The sequence below is a fragment of the Emydura macquarii genome, unplaced genomic scaffold (assembly GCF_026122565.2).
Source record: "Emydura macquarii macquarii isolate MOO-44397 ecotype Brisbane River unplaced genomic scaffold, CSIRO-AGI_Emac_v2 contig_2699, whole genome shotgun sequence".
NCBI lineage: Eukaryota > Metazoa > Chordata > Testudines > Chelidae > Emydura > Emydura macquarii.
The window spans coordinates 923,182-945,516 of record NW_027132836.1 but is presented as its reverse complement, the minus strand read 5'-3'; the positions used below and the strand labels follow the sequence as shown (position 1 = coordinate 945,516).

Genomic DNA, 22,335 nt, shown 5'->3' with positions numbered 1-22,335 from the left:
TTCATTGACTGTAATATTCAGCCAGCTATAGTGCTGGTCTACTAATGCCAATAATCTTTGTTTAATAATACATTTGACAGGCAGCATTACTCATGAAAAGTATTATTAAAAATGTGAGCAGTTCTAATAAATAACATACTTTTAATGTATTATTTGTTAATGTAGCACCAAGGAGCTTTTGTCATGGCCCAGAACCCCATTGGTCTTGCTCAGCCAGCGCTGTACATTACAACTGGTATTTATTAGGAGTGTTATGATAGTGCCTAGGACCCCAGGCATGGCCCAGAAGTCCACCGTGCAAGGTGCTGAATAAACACAGAACAAAAAGAGAGTCCCTGCCCCAATGTGCTTACTATCTACATTTAAGACAAGAGACGACAGATGCAGATGGAGGGGGGAGTACATTTCTGGAATATCTTTCACTTGAGGTTCTCAAAGTGCTTTACTGACAGTAATGGGGATATTCCTAAACCGTGGTCAGTGGGGCACTTGGGGGTGGCTTGTAGATTAATAACAACACCTTGCCATTATATTATACATAGAGTCCAAAGTGCTTCACAAAGGAAGTCAATATCATTGTCCCCAGTATACTGGCTGGTCACATGACACCGGCACCGCCTCCTTGTTTCCAGTTGGCAGATATCCTTCAAAGACAGCTAGACCTAACCTGAACACCTACTTCTCCATTTTAAGCACCTGCTGAAGTTGCCACAGGGACACTGTAGGACTGCAACTGGGAAAGGATGTGTCCATACAGGCACTATCTAGTAAGATGTGGCTCATGCTGTGAAAATGTTTGAGACCCCCTATATTAATGCACTAAGTGCTGAAGTCTCTCCCCTCCTCCTCAAGCTTAAGTAGGTTGTTACACCCATTATACAGTTGTACGTTCTGATTCAGAAGTGGTGATGAGTCCAAGGTTACATAGCAAGTCAGCGGTAGAGTCATGAATAGAACCCAGGAGTCCTGATTGAGTGGGAGGGAGAATAAAGTTTCATGAGCAAAGACTGTTCACTTGCTTTTTAGTTTTCTCCAGAGATTCTTCTTACAGTTACTAACCTGAAGAGCCAAAGACAAGAAGAAGTCCCTATTAAAAGCCATCAAACTAAAAAGGAGACTTGATGGAATATGCTTAATAACGGGGGAGGGGATTTTTTAATTTAAAGAACTTATAATGGCCAAGTCAAACTGTCTGACAGATGCTCTGCTACTGAGGGTTGTCATGGATCAGATTTTATAACCCACAGTATAAAAAAATCCATTGCATTGATTTCTTGTAATAAAATTCAAACAAGTATATTTGCATTACATCCGTTACCAAAGGGAAAGGGTAGGCCAGGAGCTGCAAACAGATCTGACTCACTCTCACTGCATTGAAATACCAGACTAATATACTTCTAGCATCTCATGTTTAAAAAGATCTGATAGGCAGAGAAGATGACACTTGCGCACTTAACGTACACATCCCAATCTGCAAATAACGTGGGTGCACTGAAGCCAGTCAAAGGGATGATGGTTGCTGATGTGAATTAAAGAAAGATCATGTTTCTACTGGGATAGGAGCTTTCTTCTCAACTTAATTTTCCCCCTGTGAAACCGTTAGCCTAAGTTCAAAGATACAAACACTCCTGATACCCCCACAATAGATGGCTGTATCCGAAAGAGACTGTTGGAGGTACCCCATTCTGTTATATCTATGTCCATCTCCACTGCAGCCTCTGCTGTCTTATTAACCTGCTTCTTACTGATGTGCTAATAACTGCATCCTCTGAGGTAATTGACTCAGCAGCCCTTATGATTAATAGCTTTAATTTCTGATGGAACCCAGAGGGAATTTGAAGAAATGATCATTTCTCCCCCCACCTCCTGGTCTTTTACAAAAGCCTGGATCGGGTTGCGCTAGCTGTCAGCCAGCAGGATCCCTTCCACGCTGGTGAAGAGCGTACCTCTTCAGTAGTGACATGAGACGGCTTGCTTTTTGGAAGGTTGACTCTCTCCACCCGTTTGCTGTCTTTGTCAGTCATGATGAGTTGCTCAGGTGGGAATTCGGCTTTAGTGAGACTTGAGTTGGACTAGCTTTAATGGTTTAGCTTCATTCCACATTGGCAACCCAAATAACGAGGGCCTTCTGTCTATCCAACACAGATTCAAGTGCTGCGCCCGGTGCTAAATGCTATCTCATATCCGTTGCTCTCAGTACTGGAATAACGGAAGAATCAGTGTTGGTTCAATTTTTCCCCTTTACTGGTTAATGGAGCAACTGCTTTTAACTTAGTTAACTATAAGTCTCTTAGATGCTGTCCTCTTAAGTTAAATATACGGGTTATGCATTTTCAGCCTCTTGGGGATTAGTTGAGGGTTCCCAATTTAAAAACTTGCCATATGGAATTTCTGTTTTCAAAAGGGTTTTTTGCCTCACACTGTAACTGTCAGAGCCTGGATTTCTCAGCCTTCTGCAAAATAAAGAGCCGGCTGCGTTTTACTGGTAGGTTAGGTGTAACTATCCCTGGGCATTTGGGAAAGGGACGGACTGAGGCCTGGATGGGGTTATCTGTTGGTCAGGGATAACTGGGTTTTAGCACTGAATGCGATGGCAGTAGGGCAGTGAATTTTAACAGATTTGGGATTATTATGAAATCTGAGTTTCATAAGGAGTGCCCCAAACATGGGCTGAGCATATCTAGGGTTCCTATAAGGAGCTGTTACGACTAACGCTCTGGATTGGCTCCTATGCAGTGGCGTACCTTGGCTCTTCGGCACCAGGGGGCCAATCCTGGTTTTTGCGCCCTCCCCTGCCCCCCAGTTGGTGGGAGCAGCAGTGAGGGAGGGGGCTGTCTGTGGGTCCGTTTCCCGCTCTCCTCCAACTCCCTTCCCCACTGTGGCGGCAGTGGCGTACTAAGGGGGCCATATCCCCATGTGCTGGCCTGGGGGGGGCGCTGGCCGGGCCCTCCTTGGCAGAGCTGCCCCCCTGCTGACATCCCCAGTGGCCACACCGACCTGACCCCCTCTCCCCCGGTGGGGAGCAGGAGTGACAGGGGCCGGGCAGATGGCCCCAGGCCGCCCGGCGGGGGAAGGGACCCTATCTGACCCCTGTGCAGCCCAGATCCCTGTGGCTCCCTCCTTGCGCCCAGCGCAGGGGTGGAGAGGCTGGATCAGCACGGCCGCTGGGGATGTGAGTGTGGCGGGTGGGGGTTCCTCCGGGGAGGACCCGACCGGCATCTCCCCCCAGGCTAGCACCCAGGGGCATGGCCCCTTCCCGCCCCCCTCCTCAGTACGCCACTGGCTTCTAATTGTCAAACAGCTAGTCTGTGCTAAAACATCCTTTGTTTATTTGTTGTCACCCCCAGGCGCTCTCCAGCTTCTTTGTCTGCTCCCCTGTTCTCTGGTTTTTAGTTACGAGCTCTTGGAGGCCGGGATTATGATTTGTGATACACTTGCACTGTGCTTGGAATAGTGGGCCTCCAGCCTCCCCGATATTCCCAGCAATGGTAACATCTCTTATCTAACAAATACTTGAGCTCATAAAGCTAAAAGAGCTCGCAGATGTTAAATGCTTCCTTCTGTGCACGTCTAGTTCCTTTCCCATCCTCTCATACACCTAGTCAGAAACAATCTCTGCCCTGAAGTGCTTGCTAGGTAGACAGGACAGGGGGGTGTTATTCTGCCTGTTATACTGAGGTTCAGAGAGCGCGGTGATGTAACTCAACTGAAGTCGTGCCGGAAGTCTGTGGTCGAGCTCAGAACTGGTCTGCATCAAGGACTGCAGCGTGTTAACATTGTGCAGCTTAAGAGGCGTTACAACACAGCATCCTTTCACCGCGTTTACCGGCCCTGATTCTGCCTGGTTCTTGCTGGAGACAGAACTGTATATGACCTATGACCAGTTGTGCCTCCCCCGCGCCCGCCCCCCAACCCTGCTATAAGAAAGTCTGCACAGCCTTTGTCAGGAGCCCTGAGCTCACACAGCGTGGAGCGTGGACCCTTGACCTAAGTCAACATCTATCAGTTTTGAAAAGCATCACTATTTAAGATGCTGCAAGGGAAAACGGTGCTCCCATGCAGCAAGTATTTATTATTCCACTGGCTTCTCTCCTGACACAGAGAGTTGTCTCTGCAAAGTAATGAAGACACGACTCATTAGCTGCCAGCGCAGGAAAGGCATTTATAGATTTAGCAGGGGGACGAAAATTCGGTGAGCACCACCAAAGCTCTGTTAGCCGATTATTGCCGTTCTGTGCAATCAGCCAGCCCCTCTCTTTGTTTGCTGTTCAGAGAGCCATGTAGCTGGAGGCACCTAATTTATGGAGAATGATCAGCAGGGTTGGAACGTATTTGGGGTACGGTTGGCTGTCTCCAACATTAAACTGGGTTTATCCTTCTTTTGAATGCTCTGTCTTACTCACTCTGAACTCCAGGCCCCAAGAGGACATCCTCACCTCACTCCCCACAGGCTGTTCTGGGAATGCAAGAAGGTGGAAAGGTTCAGCAGAAAGAAAAACCCAATCATGTCAGAAAGGGCTTTTCCTGGAAGGTCTGGTACAAGAAAGCAAAACCATAAGCAGAAAGGAAACTGATAGACTCCTCAGCTCAGGTGCAGGCCAGTCCTGTGGGCCTGGCTGTGAAGGCCTGTCATCCCAAAGGCATTCCCCCTGCCTTGTTTTGCCGGCAGCCCTCGAGAATATGAGAATGTGAGCAGTGTGTGACATTTCTCCTGTCCCAGTCCCCACCCCGACTAGGATCCTTGGAGGTACTCTGCCTGCTTTACCTCTGCTTCATGACTTGTTAAACTGCTTTGCCAGTGTGAATTGTAACTGCACTGGGATAATACTGGGGCAAACCCTGTCTGTCCGCCCTGCCACCCCAGCTTTGGAAAGCACTAATCACTGGGAGTTAAGCAGGGAGGCCTGTTACTTCAGCGTCTGCAGTTTGAAACAATCCATTTGTTAGTTAACTGGCTGGAGCCCTAATAGAAGTTTATAGCTGGAAAGACGTGCTGTCAGCAGACTCCTTGTATTAGCTGGAGGAAAGTGGATTAATTTAAGCCAATCTGCAGTCTCTGTTCAACTAGGCTGACTTCATTAATGGCTGTGGGTTTACTCTGGATTCACACTGGTATAAGTGAGATGGGGATCCAGTCTGTTGTCATTTTAGCATCAGTAGCCTGGGCGGTGAAGATCTCTCCAAAGCAACATATTAGGAGCTGGGCTTCTGCAGACTTCATTAAAGTTTAATAAAACTCAATCTAGTGTGGAATGAAATCACATTTCTCCTACCCCTGGCATCTGAAGACAGTTTAATAAGAGCCCTCTCTGGCAACATTGAACGGCCAGCCTGGCTCTTGGCTCAGAAGAATTTTATTTTAGCCACAAATGATTTTGATATTTTAATAGAAGAAAGGTAACAAAGTGAAAGGCCTGGGCCCTGAGCCACGCTGTTTGCTCTTTAGATAACCCAGAGGGCTGTCTCGGCTCGCAATGATTCTTATCAAGTGATTTGCGTCATTAACCACCCTGGTGGATGTCCACTATCAAGTGCATTTCACTGCTTTCTTGCCTTCTTGTCCATTTTTCTTCATTAGAACGCTTTTAATGAGGCCACTTCTGCAAAGGTATTGTCCCAGCTTGATAACCTGTCACCATTGTCTGAGAAATCACTCTACACAGCCGAAGCTTCTAGTGGAAAGGAGCATCTTAGATCTCTAACCAGTCAGCCACTAATGTTTGATGGAACTTGGAAATAGCTGGGAAATAAAGACCTTGCAGGTACCAGGGGCTTCTGAGTTGTGGTCTTTTTAGGGTTATCTTGTAGGAAGATGTTAGGGGGAAAGTAGGGGGAAGGGAAGCAGATTATCCCACAGCTATTATTTTGGAGTCTTCCACCTCTCTCTGAAGCATCTGGTGCTGGCTTCTGTCAGAGACAGGACACTGGACTAGTTGGACCTTGGGTCTAATCCAGTCTAGCCATTCCTATGTTCTCTGTGGCTATGTTGCCCATCTCTAAAACAGATATAATAAGCAGGCACTGAGTTGTGGTTATCAAGATGTGTTGACCTGAGAGGTAGTTATTGACTGAGACCTGGTCAGTATTTTCTTCGAAGGATGAAAAACCCTGATGTTCAGTGAGTCCTGAAATCAGAGCATGGATTGTGACATGCGTTCTGTGTGCCTGCATCAGGAGTCCCTGAAAGCCTCTCCTGTGCAGCCATGAATTTTAAACGCGTAACAGGGTTTTGGTTTGGAAAAGAAATCCGAGAGAAACATTAACAAAGGCAGCTCAGGTCCCAGGTCCGGCGAGAGCATTACTTCTTACAAACCAGTGAGGAATTGAGATTCACATAGGCCGTCTGATTAGCTCACCGGGGTAAATACTAGTTGTATGCAGCGGTGTTGTAGCCTGGTTGGTCCCAGGATATTAGAGAGACAAGGTGGCTGAGTTCATATCTGTTATTGGACCAGCTTCTGTTGGGGAGAGACAAGCTTTCAGGCATATACAGAATTCTTCTTCAGGTTTGAAAGTTTGTCTCACTCACCGACAGAAGTTGGTCCAGTAACAGATCTGACCTCACTCACCTTGTCTCTCTGGTTTTCACATAAACAGTCCTACTCTGAATCTCTCTGATGTTGGAAACAGCTACATCTCCTCCTCTCAGTAGTGTCTCTCTAGCACTGAAGCAAGCCTGGCTCAGTCTGTGTGTATTGAATGTGGGTGCTGTTGTGTGTCTTTCCTCATCTAAGCAACCGTTGATGCCTTGCGGTTAAGATGAATTGGCCTGGGTGTCCTGACAGATGGGGCTGGCTAGGGGCGGGGGTTTCACTGGATTCTGCAGCGATGAAAGGCTTTTGGAAATGGGGCTAATGGCAGCTGGATTGAGGTGAAAGGGCTCTGCATTGATCTCCTGCATCCTCTGACAGCCACAGGCTGCATGAAGTAGAAAGGAGCCTGGAGATTACAGCACCAAAATGCTTATCCAATATCCCACCCATCCCTGCTGGGCATGACTGGGTGGGGTACCCCAGCTGGGTGTAGCTCCCTGCACCTTTCCTTCCCCTTTCATCTTCCCCCCAGCCACAACTGTGATTCAAGTCACCTACATATACTCCTGTGCTTTTCCTGGCTAGACCCCGGACTCAGCAGGTTGGAGTGATGGGGAGAGCGAGGTGTGGGGTTGGATTTCTCTGCCCCTAGTGGAGTTTGTCCCCTGCTCTGCATTCCTGTTAACATCCCCTGTTCACACGCAGGCGCAGGCCGTTAGGGACTGACTTGTAACTCTGCTTCCTGCACATACAGCCAGGAGCACTGGATGTACCAGCTGCAATGTACTGGGGAGGATGTCCCAGGCAAGGGCTCCATTTCCCTGGCCAACCCCCGGGTGTCAGCAAGGTGCAAAGTACACAGGCTGGGATTTTCAGAGAGGACTAAAGGAGCGAGGTATCCAAAGGCAATGAGATTTTCATTCCCTAGATGCCCTCTTCCCACTCCATGCTGGGTTCATCTGTCATGCAGCTGAGCCCAGTGTGTGTGTATTTGGAGGAGTGGGGGAGGTGATTCGCAGGCCACCACAGAGAATGCTCCAGCAACTCCAGCTGGTGACAGATGGCCCAGCTGGGCTGTACCAGGAAGCAGTCCTGTGCTGACGGCAGGAGGATTAGGGAACCCAAATGGTTTTCTTCTGTCTCTCGTGTCTCTGAGGCGATGGTGGGAAGATAAGTCCCTACCTGGGAGGCTACTGTGTTGGAAAGCTGAGCGCTAGCCTGCAGAGGGAGTACCAGCTTCACAGGGATAGCAGTAACTGGGAAAAGTTAGCATTTATACAGAGCTTTGCAGCTCCAAAGCACTCTGCAACGAGAAACTAATCACTAAAGTCTCTGCCACGTTAACTCTTCAGAGTATGAAATAAGCAAACAACCCCCCCACCAAGGTTAGATATGTAACAAATCCCGGCTTTCGTCCCAGGTATCACTTCTCGGCACATCAGGGTCACTCCGAATCTCACCACAGACTCCAGTAGGGCTAGAATGCAGATCCAGAATTACAGTCCCCATCACTTGAACTCCAGGAGATTCCCCACTAGGTGCTAGCAGTACAGGGTCTGTGACAAACAGCTGAGCAATTCTGTTTCCATCCAGTAGAGGATGGTGTTGCCCATACATGCTAGGCAGTTCATTCCCTTATTCTTTATGGGCTTGGGAGCTTCTGGCTGTGTTTTCTGGTTTTAGTCAATGGCTGAGGGAAGTGCACTTTCACGAGAGGTCAGCTATAATAATTGCATAAAGGACGTACATAGTAATGAAGTTACTCTGTTAATCTGCTGCCAGGCAAAGAAGAGAGGTCTGGGAAGCTTACTGGGCTCCTGCTTAATGACAGAAGCAACCAATTAGCACACGAAGAAGGGGAGGGTTAAAAGAAGGGCCGGGCCGTAGGACCCCAGGTCCCATTAAAACAGCGACAGACAGTGCCTGCCTAGCCCCTAGCTAGATGTGACCTTTTATCTTGCAATTGAAATGACTCCCCCAACTGTTCCAGGAGGAATAGCATCATGGAGGGCTGTGATTATGTTGCATTAAGGGCCAATTCTGTGCTCCCTGCCTGCTGTCCCAGAAAGGGGCAAAAAGGGACCAAGACATGCGCCTTGGTGACTTACATTGTCTCTACGTACATGCTTAGGCTCAAGGGAAGGATGGCCAAGTGATTAGGGCACAGGCTGAGACCTAGGTTCAATTCCATGCACTGCTACAGACTTCCAGTGTGGCCATGGGCATGTCACTTAGCCTGTCTGTGCCAACTGTACAATGGGGGTAAGAGCCCTGCCTCTCGGGCATTGAGAGGATAAATCCATTAAACAGTGTGAAGTGCCCAGATGCCATGGTGATGTGGGTCAGAAGATAGATAGAAGCAGCAGAGCAGGGAAAGGTGCAAGGAGCCACATCCAGGTAAAGCCAACCAGAATGTTTGAGACTGAGCAATCCCAGTACAGAGCCTGAGTGGGAAGACAGAGGCTGGTGAGCTAGCATGGCATGAGGCAAAGAGGAGGATTGGGGGCCTGGTTAATCTGGGGACCTTCTTCATGGTTCCCTTGGGGTCGTTCCCTTGGCATTAACCTCGACAAATTCTTTCCAAGTTCAGGTTTATTCTAAATGGGAAGTGGTAGAGGGGCTGGGGTAGGGGGAAATCTGGACCCTGCTGGGTTTGTGCTGGAGTCTGTTAGCAATTTGCACCCCAGAGCGGAGTACAGAAAAGGCACCAATATGTCAAACCAATCTCTGGTGCTTTCATTAGTTACTAAGGCTCTGGAATTGTTAGCACGCACAGTTATTAGCACTGTTGCTGCCGTGATCATTATACTGGTCACTTTTTTTTAATTGTTCTTCCCTGTAGAAAAAAAAAAATGAATCCACCATGCATGAAATGCTCATGTAACATTTAAATTACTCCAATTATGTTGCTTTTGGCCCCAATTCCTCATGGAAAACAACACTGAGCCACTGTAATTAAAATAGACGTGACAGTCTTATCACATCAGCCCTCCCCACGACTCGGAGCCTTGGGAGTTTGTTCTCATCCCTCCTCGCCTACACACAGTGAGCGCGTGCTCTGAAGACGGAAGGAGAGGAGCTGCAAGGTCCACATGTATTGGCAGCCCAGGTAGGATGTCTTGGGTGAAGACAGAAACCTGGCTGCGTTGTCAGGATTTTACACATGTGCTTTGCAGACCGTCTGCATTGGCTGAGCGTAGCCAGACTATGGTGATGAAAGCCCGGTGTTAATGGGACAGCTGCAGGGGTTGTGGAAGCAACGTGGATTGCAGACATGGTTAAAGTAAACAGGGGCATTAAGCACTCAACTCCAAAGTAAAGGGCTGACACCCAGACCACCTGGCATGGCCCCGTGGCCCCGAGGGGAGAGTGGAGCTAATGGAGTTTACTGGATTTCAGACTTGGGAGCTGGAACCAAATTGGTGTGTGGGCGTGAGCAGCAGTGTGTGCCTGCTGCTGATAGTCTGTTGCTTTATCTACACTTAAAGGTAGGATTGCATAGCTACGCGGTCAGGGGTGTGGCAAAACCTGACCGACCTGGCTATGCCAGCAAATCCCAGTGTAGACACAGCCGTGTTGGCGGGAGAGGGTTTCTGTCCGAATAGCTAACATCATTCAAGGAGCTGGTGCTCCTCCACTGACAGGAAGATTCCTGTCATAGGCTGCATCTCCATTAAGGGCCGTGCCCATGTGGATCTTTGGAGAGAGAGGAACAAGACAGAAAAGTTTCTGGCCTGAGGCTTCTGCGGAAGGGAGCTGTCTGCAGGCAGGTCTGTCCAGGTGCCATTCAGGGAAACAGGAGCTTGTTTCTGCAGGAAAGGTTCACAAATCACACAAAGAACATACCTGCCTCTGCCTCCCTGAGTCCTCATCCAAGCAGCCGTTGCCTTCCCAGGCCCTGAAGGCAGCAGTATTTCGGGAAGCGTTTGGGAGAGGCAGCAAGCCACAGGAAAACCGCCAGTCGGGTGTTGCAGCTGCCACTTCCTGGGTGCCAGAACAGAAGCCGTACACACACAACACCGTAACTTCACAACACCTCAATGGTCCAGTGTTCCAGCACGGTGCCAGCAACAGGAAACCTGAGCTCTCATCCCTCTGTGCCAGTGACTCACTCAGGCCTTGGGCAGGGCACGCAGGGTCCGATCCAAAGCCCACTGAAGCCAATGGGAATTCTTCTGTTCACGTCAAAGGCAGCTGTATTGTGCTCTTGACTTGCAATCCTGCAGCTGCCGCTGATTTGCTGGGACTTGTGGATGCTCAGCATCCCTGGCAGTCGGTCATTGACGTGGCCATTCTGGATTCCCCCGCTGTAAAATTGGGGGATCGTGTTGTGGTGCTGGCAGAACAGGTGGCAACTTATGCCAAGGACCCCATGCCTCATCTGAGCACTCAGAGATGCAGAGCTGGAATCAGCCCGGCTCAGCTGTGTGCTGGTCTTGTTAAAACAGGTATTGGAATTCTAAGAATACGTTTAGTGTTTAGACTTTATTGAATGCTTCTGAGCTGCTGCCTGCATTAATCTCACTGACAACAGCTGTAGCCCATACTGAAAGGTCATATTTGAGCATTTGCATTGTAAGCCCATTCTATAACTGTGTAACAGAAGAGAGACATTAACTAGTGTGAAATGCTGGTCTCCAACCAAAGATGGTGTGTCCTGCCCGACAAGGAAGGCCCATTGTTGTCAGATAGACTAGATTGGAACATTAAAGAGGACAAAAGACTTGGTTGTTTACTCTTCCCCCGTCCCCACCACACACGGGAGGATGAGTCTTGCAAGTGAATTCCTTCCATCAGTTGAGTTTGCAGCTCAAGGCTGAAGAGGGCAAGGGAATAAGAACCTCCAACAAGAAGGAACAGGATCTCATTGCTGCTTGGACTCTGGGGGCAAGGTTTCTAGGCATAAGCAAGGGATCCCCAGCTGCTTAGCATGCGTTAGCCCTAAAGGACATCTAGAGGTCGTTTATTATAGAAGCTTCTATTATCTTTTGAAACTTAAGACTTTAACTCATTTGTTTATGTATGTTTACCTGTTTTAACCATGTAAATAATTCTCTTATTTCCTTTCCTATGAATAAATCAGCATGTAATTTATTATAGGCTTGGCTACTAATGTTGTTGGTGTGAGATCTAAGGTGCAATTGACTTGGGGTAAATGACTGGTTCTTTGGGACTGGAAGTAACCAGAATATTGCTGTGATTCATGGTGTGAGGGACTATCTCTCACAACGGTAATCTTGCCTAGGTGACAAGACAGATCAGACAACCCAAAGGAGCGGTCTGGGACTCCATGTTTAAGCTGTTATAGTGCCTGAGGTGTTTACACTTGATAATTGCTTGGTGAAATCTAAGTACAGAACACAGAGCCAGTTTGGGGGTTGTGCCCTGGTTCTTAACAGTCTGATCTGCGTCTGGTACTTACGGTCTTGAGTCTGCAGGACAGCTTGACATGGGCTACCCAGTTTATTATTATTTATTGAATTGTGGTAGCTCCTGGAATTCCTGTCTTAGATCATGGCCCCATTGCACTAGTGCCATGTGTGTATGCACACACACGCTCTCTCTCTCTTTCTTAGTGCCAACCCTGGGGATGTTGTAGGGACTCTGAGCTCTCTGGGTCTTTAAAGCACTTTGGAAATGTAGGACCCAATCCCTACTCACGTGAGGAGCCCTATTTGCTTCAGTGTGGCTGGGCTGCAGGATTGGGCCCACAAATTGTTTGTTTCGGTTACAGTGGTGTCTAGAGACCCACATGGAGGCTGGGGCCACCTTGCACTAAGTGCTGTGCACACATATAGTAAGAAGCAGTCCTGCCCCAATGAGCTTACAATTTAAATAGACAAGACAGAGAGTGGGGTGGGAAGCAGACACCCACAGAGGGTAAGTGACTTGCCCAAGGTCATGCAATGAGTCAGTGGCAGAGCTGGGAATAGAACCCAGGACCTAGTGCAGTGCTTTCTCCACTCACCCATGCTGGCTCCCACCTATAACGCACCATATAAGTCTTGTTGCTCTGCTCTGAAGGCAAAGGAACAGACTGATAGGTCAGTTGATCTAAAAGCACTGGGGATCCTGCAGTGCACCCAGGAGCTACTCCCATGTCCAGTTCAGCCACTGCTCGTGCCGGCTGGCATTAATGTGTTGCCATTGCTCTTGATTAAAGCGCCAAGATGCCAGCAAATTAAATAGTTTCCATAAGAAAAATATTCCCGGAGGTCAACAATCAGGAGCTGCGAGTTGGTGGCTGGGAAAGTTTTCAAAGGTGAACATGAAACCTCTCTGAATGCATGAATTCTCTAAGATTAATGTGGCCATTTCTGCGCTTGGGCTCTAAAATTCTAATAAAAGCCACAGGGTAACTTATCTCATGCACAAAATTAAAGTGCTCTGGATGCAGATGGATTTTTCCCCCCTCAATATTTATTATTTCTTGACACTCGGAGCTAAGAAATAGGAGTTTATATGGAGCCCTATAAACTGCAGTACAAATTGTACACTCAGATCTCTTCAAACACCGCAGAGATCCAGCCATCTCGGAGGTGGAGGACAGCACCAGTTTTGGATGGGGAGTGAAGCAAAATCCCTCACCCAAATGAAACTGCAAGAGGATTTAGCTAGGCAGAATAGAATTTACCGGAGCTGAAATGTGACTGGAGCTCACCAGCGTTATTGTATTATTTGTCTGATGGCTGTGCCTAGGAGCCCAGTCCTGGGCCAGGACCCCATTGCACAGGGCACTAGACAGTGGTCTCTATGCTGAGGAGCAAACAATTTATTAGTGTCTTATTTTTGCAAATAGTGCTTTGCGAGCTTTAGGGATCAGCCTCTCCCCAAGGGAAGTCTCATCTGAAGTGGACCAAAATAAGGCTGGAAATAAGCAAGGGTAATTAACCACTGGAAAAACTTACTAAGGGTCATGGTGGATTCTCTATTATTGACCAATTTTAAATCAAGATTGGATGTTTTTCCAAAAGATCTGTTCCAGGAATTATTTGGGGGAAGGTCTCTGGCTTTTGAAATCTCCAACACTCTGTGCGTCAGCTCTGCACTGTCACATGGGGATGGTAACACGTCATTTCCCCTGGCCTGTGGCTGTCTTGTCTGTTTAGAGTGGACTGGCAGCTCTTTGGGACAGGGACTCTCTCCCCCTATAGGCGTGTGCAGCAATAGCACAGTGAGGCCCTGCTCTCAGTTGGGTCTCTCTAGGTGCTACTGTCATGTACATTTGTAAATATTCATAAGAATAAATTGGCTCTGGTTTGGTGCGTCTCATCTGTAGATCTCAGAGCACTTTACAAAGCTGGCCCCAAGCATGAAAAGTGATTTGCCCAAGGTCATGCAACTAATCAGTAGCAGAGCTGGGGTTAGAAACCAGGAACCCAAATCCATTTTCCCTCCAGTGCTTCCTGCTGCTCTGTGGCCTGACTCTGAGAGCTGCTAAGCACCCGCAGCTCCCACTGACTTCAGTGGAAATGCTCAGGATTGGGCCAGGCCTCCTGGTGAAGCACTGGAATGGGTTACCTAGGGAGGTGGTGGAATCTCCATCCTTAGAGGTTTTTAAGCTGCGGCTTGACAAAGCCCTGGCTGGGATGATTTAGCTGAGGTCAGTCCTGCCTTGAGCAGGGGGTTGGACTAGATACCTCCTGAGGGCCCGTCCAACTCTAATATTCTGTGATTCTATATGTTGGTGCAGGAGTCTGCAGCATTTACCTGTCAATCTCATGCCGTGGCAGGACCCCTCCGCTGCGCATCTCCCTCTAGGTATTGATGAGGCACCTTGGAATCTGAGGTGTGGATTTTCTGTCTCTCCAAACCACCCATGGCTGTGTCTGGCATTGGCCTGGAAGGCAATATCAGAACAAGTTAATGTGTGTAATTTTAAACTTAGTGAGCAACCGTGACTGGAATGATTAATGCTGTGCAGCTGCCAGCAAATGGAAAGTGGATCGAATTGCATTGGCCAGGCATATTGAACGAGCCATCAGTTCGAAGGGGAGGCTGCGAGGCAGTGCGCTCTGCTCTGAGTTCGGGCCGTGTATGCGTGAGCGAGCTGACCAGATGAATTCAACTCTTCTGCAAACAGGAGAGCTGATTGCATTAGTATGTCATTGCTAACAAGGGGCTGGAGTTGGGAGAGTCTTGGTCCATTTCACTCTCAGGTGCAAACTGGCACAGACAGGAGCGAGTGACTGTCCCACGCCTGCTTTGATCACCAGCCTGCCTCTGCCAACGCCTATTGTTTGAGAGCCGCAGGTTGTTCCCTTGATGCTCTCGCCCCCAGGAAATGAGCTGTGAGCACAGTCTAACTCACTCCGTCAGATACAGGGCTAGCCCCCACCTTGAGCTGTGCCTGCAGCATCTCCAAGGACGAGTGCGCTGGCCAGCCTGTCGAGTTATTTCTAACTATATCTCGTTAGCTGTTTAACAGCAGTGCCGCAGCAGAACAACATGCAGGGTGACAATCCCACCTGCTTTAGCTTTCCAGCATTGAGCGTGTGTGCTGGGGGAATGAGATTCCAGCCTGGAGATGCCTCTATTTGCTCCTTTTACTTGGCTGAGTTTAAAATTTGCAGTGAGAAGTTTGAATGGGCTGCAGTCGGCTAGTTAGGCCCTGGCAGCAGAACTTGTGTTAAGCAGAGAGGAGGGAAGGGAAGCGTTCATCGCCGGGGCGGTTTTGGTGTTGGTTTACGTTTTGCATGGTGTTCAATGCAGACTGTGCTCTCAGGCTGTGCTCGGGTTCTCCCAGCGCTCTGTCCCCAGCACCCAGGAGCTTTGTTCTAGCCCACAAGAACTAGAGAATGAAACGGACCCGTCTTGTTTCACCATCCAAGCAGAGTGAAATAGCAGAAGTCAAGAACAGGCACAGAGCCGTGGGGGGTGGCTTAGCAGTGTGACTGTCAGGGCCAACTCCAGTGCAGCAGCATCGACTGCACTCTCCCATCCACGGCGGAGACGCTGCATTCCACTCAGTTTGCCAAGTGTCTGGAGGGTGGTGTTTAAATCTGGATGTCCTCCCTGCTCTGTGTGGGCATTACAGATCCAGAGGTGCTGTTGCTAGAGCTCAGAGTTTGCCACGTGACTTTCTCTGACATTTTCTCATCCCTTCCACCGCTGTACATCAGCTGATGCCCCCCCAAACCAGAGGTGGCTGCATTTTAATGGGAGTACACGCATACACACTTTGTAAAATGGTCTGGGAATACACTTGGATAATACTTGAATATGCACCTACGGTTACTCTGCTTCTGCTCTGTTTCTGATGGGGAGGGAGTCGGGTATGGGCCACCTTTTATGGAGCTCTGAAGACAGCTTCCCATACTTCCTGCACTGTTAAACACGAACCCTCTGAGCTATCCCCTTTCTGACACTGCCCCAATAGCCCTTGGTGAAGGATCTGACTTCTCTTGGGCTGGAGAGTCACTCATTTCAGTCTCTGAGTCATGCTTTGAAGGCTTAGCTCTGGAGAACAGGTGAATTAGTCTATAGTTGGTGAATTGGGACTATATTTTTCCTATGGCCACAAGACACTAACTGGGCCCCTTTCTCAGTCAATTCCATCTGAAAAGCCAACGTTTGGATGGGCCGAGGAGTCAGTGCTCTGCTTTCTCACCCTGGAGGAAGCTTGCTCTGCAGCTGCCCATATCATACCAGGTCTGGGAGAAGCAGGGGGCTTGAATATGGCACTCAGTTCACCCCCAATTAACAGGAAATACTTTTCCTGACCAGATTGGCCCTTCCTCTTTTGCCAGCCTGTCTCGGGACTGATTCTCTCCCCCCCACCCCCCGTGTGTGTGTTTCAGAATTTCAGTCTGTGACGAAGACAAGTTCCGCCACAATGAGTTCATCGGGGAGACGAGAATCCCTCTGAAAAAGCTAAAGCCCAACCAAACCAAAACCTTCAGCATCTGCCTGGAAAAGCAGCTGCCGGTGAGTGGGGGCAGGTTTCTGGGATGGGTGACTGGGCAGAGGGGCAGAATCTAACTTTGACTGGTTGGCTCTGGCTTTGCACGCCACCTTTGGCCTCCTCAGCCCCTTTTGACTTCTTCGACCCGCCCCTAAAGGCCCCCTCGCCAGCCTGGCCTCTCTCAGCTCTCGTGCTTGGCCGCCCGCTGACCCTGACTGGGGCCACCCTCCTCTCCTCCACGGCAGCCAATAGGCCGAGGAGGTTGAGACGGATCAGCCAGAGGGCAAAGAATGCAAGGCCAGCAGCCTTCCTCCATGCTAGGAGGACTCCAGCTCCCGTTAGTGCAGTGCCGCATGGGTTGATGGACTGGACCCCGGGGCAGAGCTCATTTAGCCTGGGAGGAGAACTTGCATACGTGTTGTAAAGAGCTGGCTAGCGTGCGCCACCGCTGCCCTCTGTTGAATAGATTGAGAACGGCTCAACCATGCGCCATAGGCCTTGCACTGCTAATGGAGATTCTCCTTTAGCTTACGTGGCAGAGGTGTATGCATCCGTTCACGTGCAGCCTGATGTTGCATGGTGTGCAGTGTAGTGACCATTGAAGTCAGGCCTGTTACAGTACGATAGACAAAAGGCTAAGCGCTAATCAGCTAGAAACGCAGTTTTTTTAGCTTGTCCCACTCTTCCTAGGGGAGGGTGTGGGGAGGAGAGGTCATCCTGCCATGTGCTACGTCTCCCATCCCTGGGTGGGGAACGGTGATTAGCATATTCCTGGCTAATCGCTCAGGCTGACCACCTTTCAGATCAGAGGAGCAGTGCTGCAGGATGTGTCACTGGGCTGTGACTCCGTCTATCAGTGCGGATCGGTTCCTGGGGATATTAAGCCATGTACGTGCGCAGCAGACACAGATCTCAGATGCTGTTGTCCTTTAAAACCATCCATCCTTTTCTTCCTCGTAAACAGCCCTAACAGCCAGCCGATTGCTTGTCATGCCGATCAGCACAGCCAGGGTTTCATGGCAAATGTCCTTTCCTGTGCCTCAGGGCGTTGCAGTCCTGCCAGGGTGTCCAGGCAGGTGCAAGGAGAGAGCTGGGTTTTTCCTGGCAGTGCAGGCTCAGCGGCGAGTGGATAGGGTCAGCACGCTGGGACGTGCTCCACTCCAGCACTGCCTGGACTGTCCTGCCCTTCTGATGGCAGTGCTGGCTTCCACTGAGCGTCTGCTGCCTGACTCACAGAGAGAGAAAGCGAGAGCCACGTCAGCCCCACGGGGTGAAATCCAGGCCCCACTTGAAGCCAGTTGGGCCATTGGCTCTGGTGGGCCCAGCATTTCACCCTAGGTCCAAGGAGTGAGCAGACTAGGAGGCTGTCTGCCGGCTGGGTCTTTCCAAGCCACCTAACTGATTTGGACGCCCACTTCTCATTCTCTGAAGTCCTCAAGCAGCTGAAAATCTTGGCCTTCTGCCTCCCACCCAGTTTGCTGATTGGATCATTAAACTCCCTGGGTCCAGTTCCCTTCGTGCCCCAGTGACACCCATTTAAGACAGGAGATGCTCTATTGCAGCCAGTGGCCTTATCCCAAAGTCAGGCCGTCTGGGTTGCATTCAGACTGAGGGGTTGTGGCCCAGCTGCGCCTCTCCCGTCCTTGGTCACCCCAGAGGCTCTGTGCACATCCCCATATGCCCAGCTCTGGCCAGTCCCCATGTTGCTCGCCTTGGGGATGAGTTATCTCCAGATTCCATTCCAGGAAACCCTTGCCCGAGGGTGCATGCGAGAGGTACCGTGACTTAATCTGACACCTCCTGAAATGTGCCATTAGTTATCATTTGGGCTGCTTTTAATCCCGGCTTGCAAGCAGGGCCTGGCAATAACAAACACGTTGTTGTTCTCGCAAATGACTTGCCCTCCTCAGAGGGAGGCAGCGATTTATCACCCAAGGTGAGCGCTGCAGTAGGCTGAGTTTCCTGTGCTTTGGCTCTGGATCCAGCAGGGTTTCCCCACCCATGCAGCATTCCTGAGCAGATCCCTGACTTCCAACCCATGGAGCAAGGATAGTAGTCGCCATGCAGCTGTCAGCAACGAACCAGCAGGACGGCTCCTTGACGGAGCAGGGAACTGGCCCAAGCTGGAATAGTTGCTGTAGCTGCGCTCGCAGGCCCATCCGATGCAGTGGGCAGCCCAGACAAGGTGGAGCTGGGCACCTGGTGAAAAACGCAGCTGCAGTGTCCCTGAAACGCTTGGTGAATCCGTGGCCATGTCACTGCATTGCTTCAGTTGGAGAAAAAAATCCCAGGATTTCAATTGTCCAATTCGAAACGACTTTTTGTTTTGAAATTTCCTTTAATTTTATTTTTAAATATTAAAAGACATTTTAAAAATGCTCCAAGTGGAAACGGGATGTTTCATTCCGGGTGGAACGAAAAGCTCGCTGAGTTGTGCTTGCTTCTCCCTCCCGCCGCCTCCCAGATAGATAAAACAGAAGACAAGTCCCTGGAGGAGCGTGGCAGGATCCTCATCTCCCTCAAGTACAGCTCGCAGAAGCAAGGCCTGCTGGTTGGCATCATCCGTTGTGCACACCTGGCTGCCATGGACGCGAACGGGTACTCCGACCCCTACGTGAAAACGTAAGCAAGTGATGCGTGATTTGCAGGAGCCAGGGGCCCGTCCGCCCCAGCAACCTGGCAGAAGGGCCAGGGCTTGCTTCTGGCTTCGGTTGTTAGGGGGATTCCAGCCACACCTCCCCTGCAGAACTAGTGTGGGGGGAAGGGAGCCTTAAACTGGCCTGCTGTGGGGCTACGTGTGAGGCTTGGCTGCGCACGGGGACTGGAAGACGAATCCCCGTCTCGGCGCGAGGCTGGCAGAGTGGGGGGCTGTGGTGAGCTGCCCCAGCCTGTCTGGCTAGCACACCGAGACTGGGAGTTTCACAGGAGCCAGAGGTGCCCAACTGCTAGTGAGTCATGATTCGTAGAAGGGCCCATTGCGATGGTCAGAGAAACAAGCCAGAGAGCCTGCCCAGTGGGTCCTGCCGCGGAGAGGGCCAGGGAGACGCGGAGCTGCTGTATCACAGGCCGGTGAATTGTTGGCCACTGCACACGGTCCTGATTGTCCTTCCCATGTTGCTGACAGGACTTGGAAACCACCCGCTAGCCTCTCCCTCCCACACCCCCGGCCCGGCAGCGGCTTCCCACGTTACAGTGGGCCCAAGGCCTGCTGGGTGCTAGTGGGATTTGGGTGCTGAGTCTCTTAGGGTCAGATTTGTAAAGATATTTAGGAGCCTAAATATGGAGATAGGTGCCGTGTGGGGTTTTCAGAAGCGTCAAGGGCCTGTCTGCATCTTTAGGCTCCTAAATACCTTTTACAATCCAGCCGGTAGGCTCTTGTGAAATCCCAGCCCACCTGTCTGGCTACAAGACAATAGAGCAGCAGGGAAAAAGCCACGTAAAGGGCAGAGACATAACAGCACCTTCCCTAGAGGCAGCTGGGTGCTACGTGCTGCCTGCAACATCCTCTGGTTCTGGCTAGCCAGAGCCGCCTCGCTCCTGGAGTCATAAAGGTGCAGTGACAGATGGGGCAGGTGTCTCCTAAAGCAGGTGGCCGGGGCAGCCACGTGTGATTATAGTCGCCAGCCTGGGGACAGTGATAAGTGTCTATTGCTTACGACATGATCCGGTGACTTTCCCTGCCACTAATGTAACGATTTAATTGTGCACAGTCACGTCCTTATGTGGCGTAACCAGGAAACATTCTGCAGGGCCTGTGCGCATGGCAGGAGGCAGGGAGTTTAACCCATTGCGGGGGGACCATCCATGTATGCTCGGCCTCCTGAGGTACCCGTGCTGCTGAGCGCTTGAGTGAGCCAATGGCGCACATGTGGCTAATTCAGGTAACTTGGCGCTCTCTCGGGAGGCCTGTGGAGTTAGGTCAGGGGACTGGGAGTCACAATTCCTGGTTCTGTTCATAGTTCTGCCTTCGACTCGCCAATGTGGCCTGGAAAAGCAAGGCTGGCGTTGTTCACCTTCCGCAAAGAGGTAGCGTGGGCACAGCAGTGGAAAGCTCCTCGAGATCCACGGATCAGCGGTGCTGTGGGAGAGAAAAGCATTAGTGATGCAGGTTCCTCATCTGGGAGATGAATGTCCGTAAGCAGGAGCATTTGTCCGCGTGCCACTTACCAGCTGACCACCATACACTGCGAGGACATGTTAACGAAAACCGCCTGTGCTCCGCGACCTGCTAGGGATGGTGCTTCCCAACCGCCGGCATGGCCCATTAGCCACTCATCTGCAAGGCCCTTCCCAGGGGAACACGGGCCAAGCACTGAGTGAGGCAGGGGAATGGGGGGGGAATGCTGACAAGCTGTTGTGTGTGGTGCTGAAGGGAGGCTGCAGCGTCCTCTCAGTGCAGGGGAGTGCGGGGCTCCGTGCGCTGCAAAAGCACCAGAGACGGGGAGCTGCGGAGTGACTGGAGCTTTAAACAGTCGTGAGGACGCTGAGCAGAACAAGTTGCATGGAGTGCCCCATTGCCACTCCCAAACAGCACTTGCTGAAACGCACCGTGCCCGGGAAGGGTCGCGGAGGGTCCGGCTTTGCATCACTCCAATTTGGCTCCCTCATTAATGGCCTGCCGTGGAGTAATAGGCTCAGCTTCCCCTTTGTTTATTTCTGTCCAAGACGCAGAGCACCGGGGGCGAGGGCCTGGGAGTCTGATTAGGGAGCCGGGGGTAATTATCTTCAGGGGCAATGGGGCTACCCGGCACTGAGCCCGATTGGATGGGACTCTTCCTATCATCACCCCATCGGGACTGAACTCCACAAGCAGCTGCAGCGATCCGGGGGCAGCCGTTGGGGGGGGCTGTGTGTTTGTGGAACCCCCCCTGCATTCTGATTTCCTCCATCTCGTTCATATCATGGGCCTCTGGCTGTGTAGCAGGGAACAGAGAATTGGGGGGAATAATTGAGATGTCTAATCTTGATTAGAGCCCTGATTAATTCAGCAAGCCCGATAGTTTGCATAATACGAGCTCATTTCCTTGTGCCGGGGAAGCTGGAAAGGTTCAGTCCAAAGAATAAATCAGACCATTTCCCTCCCTTAAATAGATTTTAAAACAAAACAGGGGGCTGTGCAGCAGGCTGGCTTTGAGCTGGGGTGAGGGTGAAGGCTCGTGCCTGTGAAAGGGAGCCAGACATGGTGCAGCAAATTATCCCTCACAGTCCTCTGAATATTCTTCACTTCTGACCTGCAGCCCCCTGCTATTTCCGCCCAGGCTTCCCCACCCTACACACACACAGCTTTGCCAATGCGCCTCAGCTGTGACCCACAGCCCCCTCATAATCGCAGCCCCAGGATCCCTCCCAAACCCACGCGCAGCTCTGCAAAGCGCCTCTCTCTAACCCTCCCTGAGCAGAAACATCCCTTGTCTCACCAGTGGCTGTGGGATGTGCAAAAGTATCTTCTAAGGACAAAGCTGAGGCCAGGACCAAGCTGTTGTGAAACTGGGCGTGACCAGGATGTGATGTTAACGCCCAGTGAACAAGTTAGCCTGAATCTTCGCTTGGGGCCGGGGACATGGGGCCTGGGAATGAGATGTGGAGCCTTTCACCTCTCAGCTGCTGCTTCCAAGTAAGACCAGCCCATCTGGGGTCCCGTCACAGGCAGTGTTAATTTCCCCAGGGAATCTTGGGCTAGCTAGTGTGTATTGCCAGGGGCAGCACACGTGACGCCGCCTTTTAAAATGGGGGGTTAAAGACTCCACCAGGGATGCAGAAATCCAGCACATCTTGCATTCAGGTGTAACCCTGCATCCCCAGTGCACTAAGCCCTGAGAGGAGAGGAGGGCTAAGGGGACTTCAGTACCTTTCAGAAGGCTCGAATAAGTTTGTTTAACAATGGGGCCCTGACCCGTG

General features: G+C 50.6%; 1 protein-coding gene across 2 annotated transcripts in view; it reads left to right on the top strand.

The window, feature by feature from the left end:
- The window catches only part of DOC2B (double C2 domain beta), a 124,725-nt gene that overhangs the window by 78,517 nt on the left and 23,873 nt on the right, over positions 1–22,335 (top strand). Inside the window, exons 5-7 of one of the 2 annotated variants that reach the window (XM_067565782.1) lie at positions 16,334–16,460; positions 18,902–19,059; positions 20,397–21,641. In XM_067565782.1, the coding sequence (XP_067421883.1) occupies positions 16,334–16,460; positions 18,902–19,059; positions 20,397–20,565 (454 nt within the window). In that variant the 3' untranslated portion in view covers positions 20,566–21,641. Of the gene's footprint in view, positions 1–16,333; positions 16,461–18,901; positions 19,060–20,396; positions 21,642–22,335 lie in introns of those variants that run through there. The other variant, XM_067565781.1, reaches the window with a different exon arrangement.